Source organism: Bombus huntii, chromosome 6 (assembly GCF_024542735.1).
Source record: "Bombus huntii isolate Logan2020A chromosome 6, iyBomHunt1.1, whole genome shotgun sequence".
NCBI classification, from domain to species: Eukaryota; Metazoa; Arthropoda; class Insecta; order Hymenoptera; family Apidae; genus Bombus; species Bombus huntii.
The window spans coordinates 18344785-18362341 of record NC_066243.1 but is presented as its reverse complement, the minus strand read 5'-3'; the positions used below and the strand labels follow the sequence as shown (position 1 = coordinate 18362341).

The 17557-nt window shown below is 34.1% G+C and overlaps 3 protein-coding genes and 1 long non-coding RNA gene across 5 annotated transcripts; 3 read left to right on the top strand and 1 right to left on the bottom strand.

The window, feature by feature from the left end:
- Positions 1-949: 949 nt before the first annotated feature.
- On the top strand, positions 950-2786 carry LOC126866702 (60S ribosomal protein L8). Its single transcript, XM_050620605.1, has 5 exons — positions 950-1066; positions 1347-1494; positions 1768-1909; positions 2029-2342; positions 2553-2786. Exons 2-5 carry the CDS (start codon positions 1357-1359, stop codon positions 2730-2732), a joined length of 774 nt encoding a protein of 257 aa, XP_050476562.1. The 5' UTR covers positions 950-1066; positions 1347-1356; the 3' UTR covers positions 2733-2786.
- Positions 2787-3156: 370 nt separating this feature from the next.
- Positions 3157-11533, top strand: LOC126866693 (putative ATP-dependent RNA helicase Pl10). The gene is made up of 8 exons (XM_050620565.1): positions 3157-3505; positions 5116-5197; positions 5559-6097; positions 6203-6669; positions 6746-7050; positions 7133-7432; positions 7533-7796; positions 7861-11533. The coding sequence occupies exons 1-8, from the start codon at positions 3461-3463 to the stop codon at positions 7953-7955; spliced, it is 2097 nt and encodes a 698-aa protein (XP_050476522.1). The 5' UTR covers positions 3157-3460; the 3' UTR covers positions 7956-11533.
- LOC126866708 (uncharacterized) lies at positions 4047-5109 on the bottom strand. Of its 2 annotated transcripts, none has more exons than XR_007690016.1 (2): positions 5024-5109; positions 4047-4891 (listed from the first exon to the last, which is right to left on the bottom strand). It is a non-coding gene; the product is annotated as an uncharacterized LOC126866708 (long non-coding RNA). The 2 variants fall into 2 exon arrangements; XR_007690015.1 differs by having other exon boundaries at positions 4047-4359.
- A 1819-nt stretch (positions 11534-13352) lies between the features above and the next one.
- On the top strand, positions 13353-17179 carry LOC126866700 (dnaJ homolog subfamily C member 3). The gene is made up of 6 exons (XM_050620603.1): positions 13353-14166; positions 14241-14351; positions 14521-14720; positions 14810-15135; positions 15208-15551; positions 15815-17179. Exons 1-6 carry the CDS (start codon positions 14118-14120, stop codon positions 16231-16233), a joined length of 1449 nt encoding a protein of 482 aa, XP_050476560.1. The 5' UTR covers positions 13353-14117; the 3' UTR covers positions 16234-17179.
- The last annotated feature ends 378 nt before the right edge of the window (positions 17180-17557 follow it).

Genomic DNA, 17557 nt, shown 5'->3' with positions numbered 1-17557 from the left:
ACTTGTATTATTTTTCTTTCAATTATATCCTTTATCTCATACTGACAAGCAGAACCTCTACTGAAACCGCCCCTCATGTACGAAAATGTTAATGCCGGATATCCATCGTTAGAATTCCGGAACGTAACTGTAAATATGTTCAAAAATCTTACATTACAATCTTCGCATCTTGTAATTCTCTTGTCATTAATTAATATTAAGTTGGAAACACGGTGGTTCCTGTTTCGTGGCATTAATTTCATCTTCCACGTGCAGAAGAATCAGTCTCTAAACGGAATAATGATCTTTTTTACTTCCTTATTTAATGAGCATGTTTCGTTTAATAAAAGAGTGTAATTTAAATAAACTTTTAGTGATAACACTATCATGTTTATTGAGTTAAGTCCTGCAGTCCTTATTACAGGATGTATGAGTTGATAAATTGATGTCCACATACATATATTTTATAGTGATAAAGTTTTATTGTTGTGATATATATCATTAATATGTGTCAGCTTTTAAATTAAATTGGTATAATTTGGTTGGAATAATTTAAGTTTTACGAAAAATCATATTTCGTAAAATTTTGTTGATAAAGAAAATATTTCAATATTACCTAAAACATGAACTGCGAAAAGCAAAGGAAAGCAGTGAATGAGCATACAATTATTTTTTTCATTTAAATTATTTTGATAAAATTAAAGCACACACACAAATTAAAACTAAACTTGAGAATATTATGCAAACGCGTCTACACATTTTGCATGCTTGCATTACAATAGTCAGAACATCCGTTTCCCTAAGTATTCTTGGTATTGATAACTAATACAAGTGAGAGTTTATATATATATATATATACACACGCACACACAGAGCAGAAGTATATAAATGCTTAATACTATAAAATTAACAATTATTAAATTATTATTTTTATAATAAAATCTATACCAAGTATCGTTTCGCCAAAGATACATTTCGATTTTTAAAATCAAACATTTCAGCGGGGCACTCAGTGCAACCAATTTAAACTTTACACGTTGATGTGATTTCCGGTTGTGTCTTTCTCTGTTCGATATTGGTTCGGTCGGTATGTGACGCGTGATTATGTTACATTTAAAATCCTCTTAAATTTATGAAAATAAAATGCATCTGCTATAAAACAATTGTTATTAGAACACATTTGTTAATTTTGTAGACGTTTCTGTAAATATTTTAGTTTTTAGGAAGGAAATTAAGTTAAATGTTGATTGTATCGTTTAGAGGTTATGTTGTTACGCTACGAGAATAACAGATAGTGTCACGTTTTTCACTGTTTCTAGCATTGTAAGAGCAAAATAATTTAACGTTTTATGTAATTTTGTGTATAGGATTTAAACCATGGGTCGAGTGATTCGTGCTCAGCGTAAAGGAGCTGGATCTGTTTTCAGATCCCATACAAAAAGGAGAAAGGGAGCACCAAAACTTCGCTCCTTGGATTTCTCCGAGAGGCATGGTTACATCAAAGGTGTTGTGAAGGTTCGTTCAATTTTTTTATTTTATAATATTTTCAGTTAACTTTGTTTTGTTTCTTTTTTTTTTTTCACTTTTCCTTTTTACTGTAGATTCCTACTGTATTTTCACTTTTTAGAAGTTATATTCACATTCATGATGAATTCTAGTTTGTCTACTTCTGAATAGACATCTGATGAATAGCTACTAGAGGCTCTTTCTGACACTATTATGCGTTTTTATAAAATTATACTATAAAAATTTATTACTATCTTCTGTTAAAAATGATTGCATTTGCAGGATATCATTCATGACCCTGGTCGTGGTGCACCATTAGCTGTTGTTCATTTCAGAGATCCGTACAAGTTCAAAACCCGTAAAGAATTATTTATTGCTCCCGAAGGAATGTATACTGGACAATTTTTGTATTGCGGGAAAAAAGGTAAACGAATAACTTTAGCCAGGATATATTATTTAGAATGCATTGAATTATTTATAAATGGAAGAAATATGGAAAAAGTATTGGTATAAATCAATAATATAGAATACTTTATGTTGCAGCGAATCTCCAAATTGGAAATGTGATGCCTGTTGGTCAAATGCCTGAAGGTACCATTATTTGTAATTTGGAGGAAAAAACTGGCGACAGAGGTCGATTGGCGAGGGCTTCGGGAAATTATGCTACAGTCATAGCTCATAATCCCGATACAAAGAAAACCAGAGTGAAATTACCATCTGGCGCTAAAAAGGTTATACCATCCAACAATAGAGCAATGGTTGGTATTGTTGCTGGTGGTGGACGTATTGATAAACCAATCCTTAAAGCTGGTCGAGCGTATCATAAATACAAGGCGAAGAGAAATTGCTGGCCTAAGGTACAGTTTATCTTTTACACTACTAAATACAATATGTGCAGATTTTTACGTTTTATTAGAAAAATGTTTGTCGATGATGGTTTTTAGACATTTGAAACCTGAACAATTTGTTGTGGAAAATCTTTGAACTGAGCAAGCCTGCAGTTTGATATCTATAATATGGTGTGGCGTCACCGGTATTGGGTCTGTAATATCTTTTCTTATTTACAGGTTCGTGGTGTTGCTATGAACCCAGTTGAGCATCCTCATGGTGGTGGTAACCATCAACATATTGGTAAAGCATCCACAGTTAAACGTGGAACTAGCGCTGGTCGTAAGATCGGTCTTATTGCTGCTCGTCGTACAGGAAGAATTCGTGGTGGAAAGACCGACACTAAGAAAGACGATTAGATTAAAGATTGATTAAACTCTGAGACTTATACAATAAAATGTTTAAAAAAATCATTCTATCGTAATATTATTCACGTTGCCGTTCGATTCATGTCATCGAAAGATTTATTTTACAAAAGTATTGAATAGTAATCTTATAGTTTTATTTTTCTAGTATATTTGATAGTGGAATCTGAATTTAGCGTAACAATTTGGTATTGGAAATTTGGATGTAGTCAATATGTCGAACACGGGTACCAACCGATAATAAATTAGAAAAGTAATACAATGTGTTCGTGGATTCTATTCTAACATCATGTGTAAGCCGTAAATTTTGTTCCAAACTTTAATACGCTAGAATAGTAGGAATGGTAGACAAACAGAAAATTGTCCAGCAAAGTATGCTCTTTTAGTTGCGTCGATATCCGGCGGATATTAGTCGTCAGCCATTTTGCTAGCGATATTTCGGCGCTCGGCCATTTTTGTTGCGTCGACGTCAAGTGTGGCCAGAGGCCTTTCATCGTAGCCAGTATTCGAATTTCCTTTGTACCGAATTATCGACAGGCAGAAACTGTAATTCTAAATACTTGACTTAGTCGACAAGTTTCGTTTTTAGCTCATCAAGAAACGGAAGGAAAGAGAAAAGGAACGAACAATTGAAATTTTTTGCTTAGTGATTGCCTAGGTGAGAAATAGCTAAAGAGCTTCTGCGGCAGAGCTACGAAAAATACGCACCGAGGCGGAGTAATATGAGTAATGCAGCCAACCAGAATGGATCAGGTCTAGAGCAGCAGGTAAAGAAAATTAGCGGTTTTGTTATATTTTTGACAGGCCAAGCCTTGTTCCAATCTACCGTTTCTTCCTTTATCCTTTCTACTTGAATCTTTTGTTGTCTTATACCGTCCCAAAAATTTTCTTCATATAATCGTGCGTGACTATCCGTAAGTATTATTTTATAACCTACATTTCTGCGAATCAATCATTCTTGCATCTTTCCTACATTAAAAAGTTTGTAGACTTGGATCATCGTCGGGTTGGTTTGTGACGTACAGCTTTGTAATGGCGGCAACCAATTCCGGGAACAGCAAACCTCGTGCCGTGACGCATTCTAACATTGCTCTTCTATCATGTTCAAGTTCTTATGATTAGATGAATTACATATAATACATAATTCCGTATAAAATTGAGGGTACACCGGATGTAAAAGCTCCATTTGCTTAAGGAATAGGGAACAACATCCACACTGCTTAAATTTGTCATAGATGTGATATGAGTTTTAAACTAATAATTGCTTATTTAACAGTAAATAATTCATTATCTAATAAAGACAAGCAATATGTTTGATATTCTATTAATAAGAACAAGAAGATACATACATTTTAGTGACAAATTTAGGGCATATACCCTATAAAATAATTTCTACATATTATCATATATACATACATAGTAACATTTATGACAGCGTATAAATATCAAATAGGTATATGTTCTGTTTGTTTCCTAGTATTTAAATTTAAGATACATCTTTCCCATGGTTATTTTGTTTCGATAGTTGGGTCTGTTTTTTCTTTTTTTTTCTTTTTCATCAATCGGATGCTGTTTAATTTTGTCTTTGATTCCTTGTATAAATGCGTACATAGATTGAGATCTGGAAATTGGCAAAATATTTAATAATTGTTTCCGGTTGTTATTAAAAATAGAAAGTAATATACAACCTAAATCTGTCGTTGATGTGTCAATCAAACAATAAATTTTATTAGTTATCTCATATTTACTTTCATCCATATACTATTTTCATAAATAAATTGACTTTGTTAAAAAGTGCTACATCATTTTAAAATTTCTTTTCACTATACATTTATTTTATGAACGTAGGGATTCTTTTATATGTTGTCATTATAGTCTTTATTGTTGTAACATGTGACGAATAATATTTGTTGACCTCAGTGAAATATCTTTTATCAACTTTGTATATTAGATCAAAGACTAGTTTGTCTTATTATATATATATATATCATTATAATTATTTATGTTCATGTATGTTAAACACGATCTATTTGCTACTTTTTGTATTTTACTTAATTTGTCAATATGATATTTTACTTATTTCTCATATCAGTCTCTTGGCTACTAAAAACCTTGATGTAAATTGTCAGTGAAGCGCAAGATGATAACCAAACCTTTCATAGTGATACAGAAATAGGAAGTAAATAGGCATGATTAAAAGAATTGTAAACAATGATGTACATGCTGTACATATATGACATAATTTAGACAATTTCATTTAAATAATTTCATATTAAAGTACTTACGTGTTATATTTTCAAAAAATCCAGAGTTTGCTCATTACTGTTGTATATTACGAATAAAGAAGATTTAAAAATATTTGTACTTTATATTTTAGTTAGCTGGTCTGGACTTGCAGGGCTCCCGCCAACCAAGTGGGGGTCGCTACGTAGCACCGCATTTGCGAAATAAGTCTGGAAGTGAGTCTTCTAAATTCTTATTACATTATATCTATGCTTTATTTTTAATTTGCATCTGCGTATATACATAGTATCATATTTTGAAATGATTCTGTTGATTTTTCTACTATGTTATACATCTACATACATGTATGTATGTAGAATTTGTATTGTAAACACCCAAATATAATATCAAATATTGGACGAATATCTAAAAAATGTTGCTACTGAAAAGATATATGAGTCAGTAGAGCTTCTTTGTATAGTGCTATTTTATAAAAAGTTTTATTATTTAAACGATTTCGTCTAATAATTAAAAAAAAAAAATGATAATAATAATAATAAAGAGAAGATAAGGACTGTAATATTAATTTGCCCACAGGCAACGCGCCTTCTGGCGGTGATCACCATTTTTCTTCCAACTCAAGACCATATTCCGATAGAGATAGAGGAAGAGATCGCGATCGTGAAAGGGAAAGGGATAGAGATCGTGATAGGGGAAGAGGTGGTTCAGCCTACAGAGATACACGCTCTCGTGATGTCGACTTTGGAAATTTCGGGAATTTTGGTGGGCGCAACAGACGTAGTGCCAATCAAGAAAATGGAAGAGATTATAGATATGCCAATTCTGACCGAGAGCGAGATCGTCAAATTAATTCTGGAAATGACCGTTGGCAGGATCAACCTAGAAACGATCGCTGGCAAGAGAGCAGAAACGATCACAGAATGGGTGGTAGATGGAAGGACGATAGAGAGGGAGGTAGAACAAACTCTGAAATCGACTGGACAATTCCCACTTCAAGAGACGAGCGATTGGAGGTGGAGCTGTTTGGTAGTGGCAATACTGGCATTAACTTTAGTAAATATGAGGATATCCCAGTTGAGGCTACTGGGGATAACATACCTCCACATATCACATCTGTAAGTTTTAAAATTGCATATAATTGAATTGCACACGTATAGTTTATAACTAGAAATGAGCCGTATCAACTTTTACGCATCTTATGATCTTACTTCTTCTTATAGTTTGACGAAGTTAAGCTGACGGAGATAATAAAGAATAGCATTACTTTGGCTGGTTATGATAAACCCACGCCAGTACAGAAATATGCGATACCGATTATTATCGGGCGCCGTGATGTTATGGCCTGTGCCCAAACGGGGTCTGGTAAAACAGCGGCCTTTTTAGTGCCAATATTAAATCAGATTTATGAAAGCGGGCCACGTGCACCTCCAGCCAACACTTCTGGAAAGCGTAAACATTTCCCTCTTGGTCTGGTACTAGCACCTACTAGAGAGCTTGCTACGCAAATATATGACGAGGCGCGGAAATTCGCATATAGATCACGTATGCGTCCTGCTGTTGTTTATGGTGGTTCGAACATTGTAGATCAAATGCGAGAATTAGATCGCGGTTGTCATCTTCTTGTTGCAACACCTGGTCGCCTTGTAGATATGTTAGGGCGAGGTAAAATTGGGTTGCATAATTGTCGGTATGTATAAAACTTGTGTTATTATTAATCTCGAACGTCTAATTTATAGCGTATAATGTTTAATATTTCTTTTCAGATATTTAGTATTGGACGAAGCAGACCGTATGTTGGATATGGGTTTCGAGCCACAAATAAGACGTATAGTCCAGGAGGACACAATGCCTCCTACTGGGGAAAGGCAGACACTTATGTTTTCAGCTACGTTTCCGAAAGAAATTCAAATGTTAGCAAGAGACTTCCTCAGTAACTATATCTTTTTAGCTGTAGGCCGTGTTGGTTCTACATCTGAAAATATTACTCAGAAAATTGTATGGGTGGAAGAACATGATAAGCGTTCTTATTTGCTTGACCTTCTTCAAGCTGGCAACTACTCAGATTCTTGTACGTAATCGAAATTGCGAAACATTGTGTAATACGTGTATACTTTACATGTATAACATTAACAATTATCTTTTTAATTTAGCTGCTGAGTCATTGACTCTAGTATTTGTGGAAACAAAGAAAGGTGCAGATATGTTGGAAGAATATTTACATCATATGGGATATCCGGTGACTAGCATTCACGGTGATCGAACACAACGTGAACGAGAAGAAGCTTTGCGTCGCTTCCGAGCTGGTAAAGCGCCGATACTTGTTGCTACCGCCGTTGCTGCCCGTGGGCTTGATATTCCACACGTGAAGCACGTAATCAACTTCGATTTACCGGGAGATGTTGAAGAATACGTTCATCGAATTGGCCGTACTGGTCGTATGGGAAATTTAGGTTCGTCTTTTTTACTTTATGATATATTTATTATTACAGGCATTTATTACCCTTTGTTGTCCGATGTTTAATGATAGTACAAATGTAATTTGTGCGACAGGTTTAGCAACGTCATTCTTCAACAGCAAGAATATTAACTTGGTGCGCGATTTGGTATCTCTTCTGATTGAAGCTAATCAGGAACTTCCTCCTTGGTTAGACGATATGTTCTCTGAAGCGAGATATTCTGGAGGTGGATCTCGTCGGGCTGGGAGTACCAAAGGCCGATTTAGCGGTGGGTTTGGTGCTAGAGATTATCGTCAAACACCAAGTTCCGGATCTGCCCGTAATAATGGTTCCTCCAATAGGCCTGGCAGTTACGGAGGTTCGTAAATGTTCATTATCGTAATTTAATGAAAATTTCGTATAAATCGTTCTTTCTCTTATAGGAAGTTATGGCAATTACGGAGGTAACTATAACAGCCCGTATAATAGTTCTGCTAACAATGTCAGCGGTAATGATCCTGATTGGTGGGACAAGTAAAAATCATTATCGCCATTTCTATTTTCACTTTTACCATTATTACTATCTGTACACGTAAATTCAAATATATGTAAGAAAGACACGTACGACATACACATCGGGTACAACACGCACGTATTTGCGCGCGTATACGTATACACAAGAAAAGACAGTATCACGTATAAACAAATCACATTCGCTGACTGCCTGTGCACTACAATTTTCAAACTAAAAAGAAAAAAGATAATTGTGTTTATTCAATTCCATAAATACTTTTATTCGCGTGCGACGAAACACGATTGACAAATCCAGAATGCAATCTTCAGCATTAGGAACTGTGAAAGGAATTCATCATACGATACCAAAAAGACGATGAATTCGTTTCGAAGGGAATGAGTTATCAGGATTTGTCAGCTATTGGAGAGAAATGTAGGATCCATCCAAAGTTTCGTTGCCGTGCGTGTTGAACAACACAAATAGTATATCGATTAACGAATCAAATCGAACAGTCGTTAATGCCTAGCTACGGTATAACGATGCGACGCGTAGTAGGTGAGAAGAAACTTAGTGAAATTTTTTAGAACTCCTGTCGAGACTATGGGGCTCATTGTGGCTTCATTATTAAAATTTTTGAAGGACGTGGTGGGCGTATCTTCGAGAATCGTGTGGCGTCTAGATTCGTGTAATCATAGAGCTTTAAATGCACAAGTGCTTTATTATTCTCGCCTGAATGGCCAGTACCTTGTGTAATTTAATTTAATACCAGTGGCGCCATTTTCCTTCTTACTTCGTTTTTAACGCATCTATATTTGACTAGGCGCCTACGATACGCCATATCGCCATCGCCATAGGTTTCGTCACGATTCCTGTTTTAAATTTACTATAGTCCAGCGACGAATGGTACTTTGTTGTTTTGCCGTCCCCAGACACAGACGACGTTGCGCCGGCGATATCATGGTTTAATCGACTAAATCGCGTTAAGTGTTCAGTAGTCGAGAGCTTTGATGTTATGAAAAGGACACACAGGCTACGTCTTAAGGTACTTTTAGAAATCTCGTTTATATTTCTGTCACGTCCTGTTAATATATAAGTAAGTTTAAAAGTCTGATGCTGTAAACTTCTTGCTTCTGTAACTCTTTTGATTCAAAGAGTTATTTTATTTAAAAGTTGGGTCATTGTATTTAGAGTAGGCTGAACATTTTCAGCAAACGTCAGGTATATTTGTACCTGAATTTTAACATACTCTAATTAGAATTTCTAAACGTAACAAAGACGTTGTCCTGTAAAATTGGTACGGTGGTCAAAATCTTAGATCGCAATACTGAATGCGAGTGCTCTAGAACGAGAAAGCTCACACACACACACACAAAAAAAAAAGAGAAAAAAGAAAAAGAACACAAAAAAGAAAAAACGGGTAAAAATATACGGTTGCAGTTACAGAAGGGAACTTCAAAAGAGATAAGAACAAAGAACAAAAATACATTACGTTGTTTGTTGGCTCAACCTTGCAAGACAAAAGGGGGTAAAAAAGGAAGAAAAATATACAAAAAGCAGGCCCTTTGAAAATAAGGATGCATAAAGGCGCACTCATATTTTATAACTGTATTTATCAGTACGCTATATATATATATATATATACATACTAAGTAATATTCGTAAATACATAAACATTAAAATAATTGAAAAACGACTGTGATACCGAACGATCTTGTGACATTCAATTTCCATGCTAATTGATAAATGAACAATTTAACGAAATACAAATATTAAATGTATGAATTAATCGGCATTGAATGTCCGGAAAGCACGAGCTCAGTTGTTTGAGCAGAGAATGGAAATATTAAGTCGTTAAAAGTGAATAGAACATCAAGAACAACGTGGCTGTTGTCCGATCGGGGAGGGCTGAACGCTAGCCTCTTACAGTCCTAAAAACACGTTTTTGGGGCATTGTTTCTACTTAAAATAAACGCGCATTAATAATAGATAATAACGGCGGAACGCGTCATTACTGATTGATGATGTTGGTAGGGCTTTATAGAATGTCGATATCTTTTGTGCAAACATGTCGGATTCTTACCTAATCTATGTGAGAAAAAGTACAAATTCAATTTGTGTGACAACTGACAGGATTTTTAGACATGTCATACTTATACCTGTTATATTAATAGATTTATAGTGCAATCGCGTGCGTGAATCGTATGCCGTGTGACAGTGGACCAAGGTGTGAATGCCTCTTTGACGGGGAATAATTATTTCAACTAGAACTTTCAAATAGTGTTATACGAATAATATTGTTGGCTTCCGACCACCATTGATGCGCGTGGTTTCAAATTCTAATATGATTGATTTATCGTCGAGTCCGTTTATCAACTCGGAGGCCCTGCCAAGAACATTACAAGAAGAATTCACAATGAAAAGTGATCGGTCACTTTTCTGTTAATATAGTGTACAATTTTACGGCACAATTGTTCAGTTAGACCTTAGTCTATTTAAGAGATAGTAGATCATGCCGTAATATTACTATTATTACTATCACTAGTACCACTATCGCTATTGTTCGTATTGTTTTTATTATTATTATTATTATTATTATTAATATTATTATTATTATTATTATCATCATCATCATCATTATTACTATTATTATTATTACTATTATTATTACTATTATTATTATTATTATTATTATTATTATTATTATTATTATTATTATTATTACTACTACTACTATTTCATCTCCTTTCGATAAAAATATTTACGTATGATTTCGTAGGTGGTACTATATGCGCAAACTTTGCATAACGGCTTTGCTGTATTGCGTTGCGTTATTTTACTGCGATAGGTGAAAACAAGCAAAAAAAGAAAAAAAAAGAAAATAGGTGACTTTTGGACACTATTATCCCGAATTTTTCCTTTCGCATATTTATATATCTTTCTTCCTCTCCTCTCCTTTCTTCGCGAGATTCGTAATCGATAAAAACCCGCGATCGTCTCTGACAGTGTTCCTGTTGTAGACAGACCTCCCGTTGAAATTTCCATAGCTATGTATATGAAATCGGAGAAATTCTGGATTCTATCGTCCAATCGTTCACTCAGGCAACGAATACATATGATGTGTCAGTGTAAGTTATTAGTCTTGTGCAGTTGGAAGTAATATGTTCATTTACGAATAATGTGGTGGACAGAGATTATGCAAGTAACAACTATACACGAAAGTATTTTCATACTTGTTTCTCTCCTAGTTATAACGCTATTTTTATACATAACAGAGTGATGTTGACCGCCGAGCAATCACAATGTCATTAATTCCATGTGTACTATTATCTTTTTTTTTTCCTCTTTCCTTTCGTATATTGTGAACCAACAGGTGTTCGAGTATCGTGATCGAATCTAAACGATGTGTAGCTATTGTCGTATGTTTCATATTTAAAACAAAAAAAAAAAAACAAATATTGATAAATATATTTGTGCGATAGTCAGATGTCCACCGTTTCGTAACTGGTAAATGTATAAATTCAAGCACGGTATTATGATTTAGGACGTATTAGCATCTTTAGAGGAAATAGGAAAGTGGTATAATAAACGAGACTATTTATTAACGTGTGTTAAGTATTTATTTTTTATGTTACATCTCTCGAAAGGACAGTCACATTTGTACGGTACAAATACCTTTAAATATTGTTTGGTCCTCTAAAGTATATCGGACGAGCAGCCTTAGAAAACATTTATGGATCTACGCAGAGTGGAATGATTAGACAAAGATCAATTAAAGTGTAGTGCGAAGAAATGTGAGGGGCTACGAATAGTAATCGTTACATATTATGTAAAAAAAAGTGGCGTTTGACTGTGACTGCAATCATTATTACGAAAAGAATGCGCAATTACAAAGCACACATACGAGCGAGAGAGGGAGAGTGAGAGAGAGGGAGAGATAGATAGATAGATAGATAGAGAGAGAGAGAGAGAAAGAAAGAGAGAGAGAGAGAGAAACATTGTAAGCCATATGTTACTCTGTACAACACGCAACAATGTCAACAAAAGAAGAAAATATAATCGGTACACGTAAATTGCTACCGAATAAAATTGTTGCGTGCGGTAGATCATAGTTTTCTTTCTTTCGTAATTTTTTACGTTACGCGTGTTTGAAAACTCGAATCTTGTTCAATTTGCTCTTGGTGAAAAACAAAAAGATTCATATACGCTAATTGTGTGTCTACCTCGAGCAATTTTCTGTTTAAGGTAAAAAGAAAGGATAAGATACTAATACTCAAAGGAAACAGAAAAAGAAGCATTGAGTTATCGTATGCGCGTGAGACGATTGTGAGGCAGAGGGAAGAAAGAAAGATAAACGAGAGAACGAGAGAAGGGGGAGAGATAGAAAACGAAGAGCACACGCGTAGGTGGCAAATTTTCGTGGGCAAAACTAGGTGGGATGGCAAAAAAAATGTCTTCTAACTTTTATGAATGTTATTTAATCGAGAAGCGTCGCTTGTCGTTGAATCGAGAACGCAGACAAGACGTGTATGGAGGAGCGGAAAAGAAAAAAAAAAAAAAAGAAAATAAAGAAAAGAAAAGAAAAGAAAAGAGTAAAGAAGGAAAAGAGCAAACTACAGAAAGCACAATAACATTGCGCTTTCGATACGAGTCTCAATGGCTGTGTTTCATTTTTCTACGGCGAATGACGCTCGTTGTATCATTCACTTGTAACTCTAATGATACTGCTATATATCTACTTCACTGAGATGGCGAGCAAATGGCAAAAGTGTGAAAGAGTTAAGAAACGGAACGATGAATGTACCATTTTGTCGGTCTCTTAATTAATAATTGCACATTTACACGCTACATTAGGTGAACCGAGAAAAATACGAGAAGTAGGAAAAAAATCTGCAAACAACTGTACGTCGTACGGCTATTGAATGAAGTAATAAAAATAAAGTGTCTGAAATTTAAAAGGGAAGTCAACTTAACCTTATAAAGTGTATGATATATACATATACATATACATATATACGTAATATATATACACTTGACGTTCATTAGTAATAAGTTACGGTCGCATTGTGGATAGCATGTGCTTCTTGCGCTTGGGTAAAGCAACATGTGTGTTCCGCGAAGAATGATTGTAGAGTGTCAATATTGTTACAAATACCTCATAAGAGACGATGGATCACATATATTATTTAAACGTCGTTCATTTAGTGATTCATTCGTTTATTTATAGTATTATGCAAAGTGACAGGAGAATTCTATTAAATGAATCGTATAATAAAGAAAGGAAAGATTATGCAGTGTAGAGTCTCTCTTTATACATTATATGCGTGTATATATGCCTTTTTACCCTGCTGTTCGCATGAAAATTCAAATGTTCCATCGTTTTTCAAACAAGCCATTGCCAAGATATTTTGCATTACAGTTTTACTATTTTTTGCGAATATGCGTCAGTAGTTCTTTACTTTTTATATTTTAACATAAAAAAAATTGCATAATCTTTTATACCGTACAATTTTTAATTCATGCAATTTCAGTAGGATAATTACCTGTGTGTTCTCGCTTTCGTATCCGTGATGAAAACTACTATAAAATATTTAGTTTTCATGGGTATGGAAAAATATTAATTTATATAAAATATCCTAAATCACTATCAAAAATATACATATCGACCACACACAGATAATTTTCATGTATGTATTTTTATTATTTTATATGTCTCTAGAAGAGAAGGGAAGAATATGTTTAGAGAAGCAAATAAATTCTAAATGAATTCTCACACGCGAATTTCTTGATTTTAGCAATTTTCTATTCGTTACATACTTTCGTAAATAGAATTTTTAGTTGGGACAAAAGGTTAGAGCATTAATTTATATAAGGTCTAGGTAAAGGATAAACTACTCTTAGCGATAAATTTATAGTTTAAGAAGCAGATAATCCTAGTTGGGTATCTTTATATGGTAGGTGTATTATCTGGAATTGGAATACAGGGAATACATCGTAACCGCTGATGACGAAACGCCAATTCTGTTGGGAGTAACTTGGACCAATCGTATAAGACCACGATCGCAATGGCGGCGTGGCTGAACAGTTTTGCGTTATCGGGTGGTTAGGTAGAGGCTTCTAAAGCCAGCAAGTTTGTTTTCTTATGTATTAAAATATTCATATTATCGTGGCTCAGTTTTTTATTCAGTCATGTATCATTGTGGTTTATTATTGGTCTTATTGGATCTGTCTTTGGATGGTAAATAATCCTAACCTACGATACCTTTAATATAAGTATTTTGCGGTGTAATACTTAATAACCTTGTATTCCAGTGGTTGGGAGTGTTTCTCAATTAGAAATTGACAGGCATTTGGAATTAGGTAGAGAGTTTTTAGCAAAAGGACAGTTACAGGATGCGCTGTCACATTATCATGCAGCTGTTGGTAAGTCTTGTTTGCAAGCGTTTATTTTAATATATTTTCTTGTAGATAACTTTTGCGATAGATTTATAAAAAATAAAATGTACAAAAAATAAAAAAAGATACATATATATATATATATATATATATATATTAAATTTTCTTAAAATCTTGATATATATTGTTTTTATAGAGGGAGATTCAAATAACTATCTAACATATTATAAAAGGGGCACAGTTTATCTAGCATTAGGTAAAGCCAAATTTGCGCTCCTTGATCTTGATAGAGTCTTGGAATTGAAGCCAGATTTTACTTCCGCCAGATTACAACGTGGCAATGTATTGCTTAAACAAGCCCAATTCGATAAAGCAGAGGCTGATTTTCGACATGTTGTAAGCGCGCTTTTATTTAAAAACACAAACTTATAATTAATATACGGTGTGTCCATTCTGTTCTAATATTTCTGTTTCATTCGTTATAGTTAGCAGTTGAACCGCAGAATTCAGATGCCTATAATGCCTTATATAAAATAGCACCTGTCCAAGAAGATTTGTTAGTTATAGACAGATTAATGGTTGACGGTGATTATGCAGCAGCTGCGCAACAAATTTCCAGAGTTATCGAAGTATGTCCATGGTCAGCTGAACTTAGGGAACGTAGAGCTGAATGCTACGAGGCACTCGAAGATTATGTTAGCGCTATTTCTGATGTACGTTCTACGACCAAGTTACAATCTGATAATATGCAAGGATTTTTAAAATTGGCCACCTTGCATTATCGTCTTGGACAAGTCGACGAATCTTTAAAGTAAGTAAGAATAGAACGTAAAATTATGTACGTTGTATCTTAATTCGTATAATTAAAATTATGTATGTGCAGGGAAATTCGAGAATGTTTGAAACTTGATCCGGAGCATTCAAAGTGTTTTTCATTTTATAAGAAAGTTAAGAAAGTGGCAAAACTGTTAACAGATTCGAATGAGTACGAAAATGAAAGAGATTACGCTAGTTGTATAGACTCTGCTCAATCTGTACTTAAACTTGAACCGCAAGTAGCTAATGTGCGTTTCATTGCTCATCAGCATCTTTGTAAATGTTATACCGGTAATTCAGAACCAAGTCAAGCAATAAAAAATTGTCACGAAGCGTTAAAAATAAGAAAAGAAGCTGCGGTATATTGCGACAGGGCAGAAGCGTATCTCGCTGCTGAGATGTTTGACGATGGTAAGTGTTATTTATATAAAGTTAAAATGTTAAACTTTGATACGCGATTATCTTTCAAACTACGCATTTCGTTCTTCGATTTAAACATTGAACTACTCTCTCTACTCCAGACTTGTTAATTCGCTCGAGTATTCTCACACGACAACTTGTTTAAGAGATAATCGCGTGAAAACTATATACAGCTGTACGTGCACGTTGTACAGTACATGAATCTCTTGTGTTGTTAATATAAGTTAATATCGTAAAAATTATTTTTCCAAAAGCGATTAGAGATTTTAAAGAAGCTTTAGAAATTGATATGAGTCTACAAAGGGCGAAGCAAGGTCTTCATAAAGCGCAACAACGACAAAAACTTTCTGAATCACGAGATTATTATAAAATTTTGGGTGTGCCAAGAACAGCATCTAAACGTGATATTATCAAAGCATATAGGAAAGCTGCGCAAAAATGGCACCCCGATAATTTTCAAGAAGGGGAGGAGAAGAAACGAGCAGAGAAAAGATTTATTGACATTGCAGCTGCCAAAGAAGTATTGACTGACGATGAAAAAAGAGCGAAATTTGATCAAGGAGAAGATCCATTAGATCCTGAATCAGGGAAACATCAACAAGGTTTCAATCCCTTCCAAGAATTCCATCACTTCCATGGCTCTCCCTTCCAATTTAAGTTCCATTTTAATTAGTAATTCTTTTCATCTTCACGGCATTAGGTCAAATAAAATTCCTAATTTTTCATAGTATGAAAATATTAAATCGCTATGTATGCAATATGACATTTGCTAGCTGAAATTTAATTTTGTTAATCTACCTCGTCGGTAGGTCATATGTCTTGTATCTGCATTGAATCAGAAGACTGTACACGGAAAATTGTTAATGAATCAGTAAGTCAAGAAAAAGTGACCAATAACTATAATAATAATAAATGATAAACATAATAAATGATGAATCGTAACACATGATTAAGAATTATGTTGTTCGAATCACACGAACTATAAAATATCCTCTCATTGTCAGTTTTCAGTCAGTAACTTGTTATTGAAATTCAATATATACATAATGTAAATAACGTATACATGTAATTTAATATGTTAGTTATAATAATTTATATAATATGGATTGTAGTAACTTTGAGTAATTGACTTACTGAATAACTAATAAACGACATACTTGATGCAGACTGAACGTATAATTAGTTTTCAGCGATGTGAATATTCGGTACCATCGATACCACCATATAGACATAGATTTCGTATCATTGACATACGAAACGAAAGTCGTGATTGAACTCGCATTTTAATAAAACTATAGGATATATGGCGGCGATAATGTTGCTGCTACCTAAATGTTACAGCGGTGGGCTGTGTATTATTGAGTTTAGCTTAAAATCATGCGACGATTAGATGAAGTAAATACTATTAAAGCCATTTTTGGTAATGTAACGGATCGAGTACAGATACACTTGAGGTATGGATAGCGGAATCATGTTACGGAGTGATTGTATTCGATGTTAATAAACACATGTAGGACAATGCTGTGTGCGTGTTGTATTCGCATGAGTGTGAGAGAACTTTATGTAAATACTGTATCTCTAATATTTGTTTAAATATATTTGATTAATTTATATACATATATTACACTTTATAAAATACGCGACGTATGTCGTACATTACGCTCTTAAATACCTGCCGCATCCTAGGAATATTTTAACGTATATCGATCTATTTCCATCTAAATTTCTCTTTAAATGGCTAATATTTGTTCTAGATTTCATTAATCCTACCATTGAATGGTCGGTTTTGACTATTTTCAGTTTATTATAGACAATCGATTATGGACAATTTCGGATAATTACAATTAGTTTATGTCATGAAATAGTTCATTTATACAAAAAAGAAAAAAAAAAAGAAAAAGTGAATTAAAGAAATTTATTTCGCTTTTACGTGATTAGTTTTGTAATCACTGTAATTATTATTTATCATTACTATCATTTGCAATTTTCTTTCTTAT

What these genes read in the sequence shown, in the direction of transcription:
- LOC126866702 (XM_050620605.1), top strand. Translation starts at nt 1,357, where the DNA reads ATGGGTCGAGTGATTCGTGCTCAGCGTAAAGGAGCTGGATCTGTTTTC. An exon ending in ACATCAAAGGTGTTGTGAAG is followed by an intron (nt 1,495 to 1,767) that starts GTTCGTTCAATT and finishes TTGCATTTGCAG; the next exon opens with GATATCATTCATGACCCTGG. An exon ending in TTTGTATTGCGGGAAAAAAG is followed by an intron (nt 1,910 to 2,028) that starts GTAAACGAATAA and finishes TTTATGTTGCAG; the next exon opens with CGAATCTCCAAATTGGAAAT.
- LOC126866693 (XM_050620565.1), top strand. Translation starts at nt 3,461, where the DNA reads ATGAGTAATGCAGCCAACCAGAATGGATCAGGTCTAGAGCAGCAG. An exon ending in TGGCAACTACTCAGATTCTT is followed by an intron (nt 7,051 to 7,132) that starts GTACGTAATCGA and finishes TTTTTAATTTAG; the next exon opens with CTGCTGAGTCATTGACTCTA. An exon ending in TAGGCCTGGCAGTTACGGAG is followed by an intron (nt 7,797 to 7,860) that starts GTTCGTAAATGT and finishes TTTCTCTTATAG; the next exon opens with GAAGTTATGGCAATTACGGA.
- LOC126866700 (XM_050620603.1), top strand. Translation starts at nt 14,118, where the DNA reads ATGTATCATTGTGGTTTATTATTGGTCTTATTGGATCTGTCTTTGGAT. An exon ending in ACATTATCATGCAGCTGTTG is followed by an intron (nt 14,352 to 14,520) that starts GTAAGTCTTGTT and finishes TTGTTTTTATAG; the next exon opens with AGGGAGATTCAAATAACTAT. An exon ending in AGGCTGATTTTCGACATGTT is followed by an intron (nt 14,721 to 14,809) that starts GTAAGCGCGCTT and finishes CATTCGTTATAG; the next exon opens with TTAGCAGTTGAACCGCAGAA.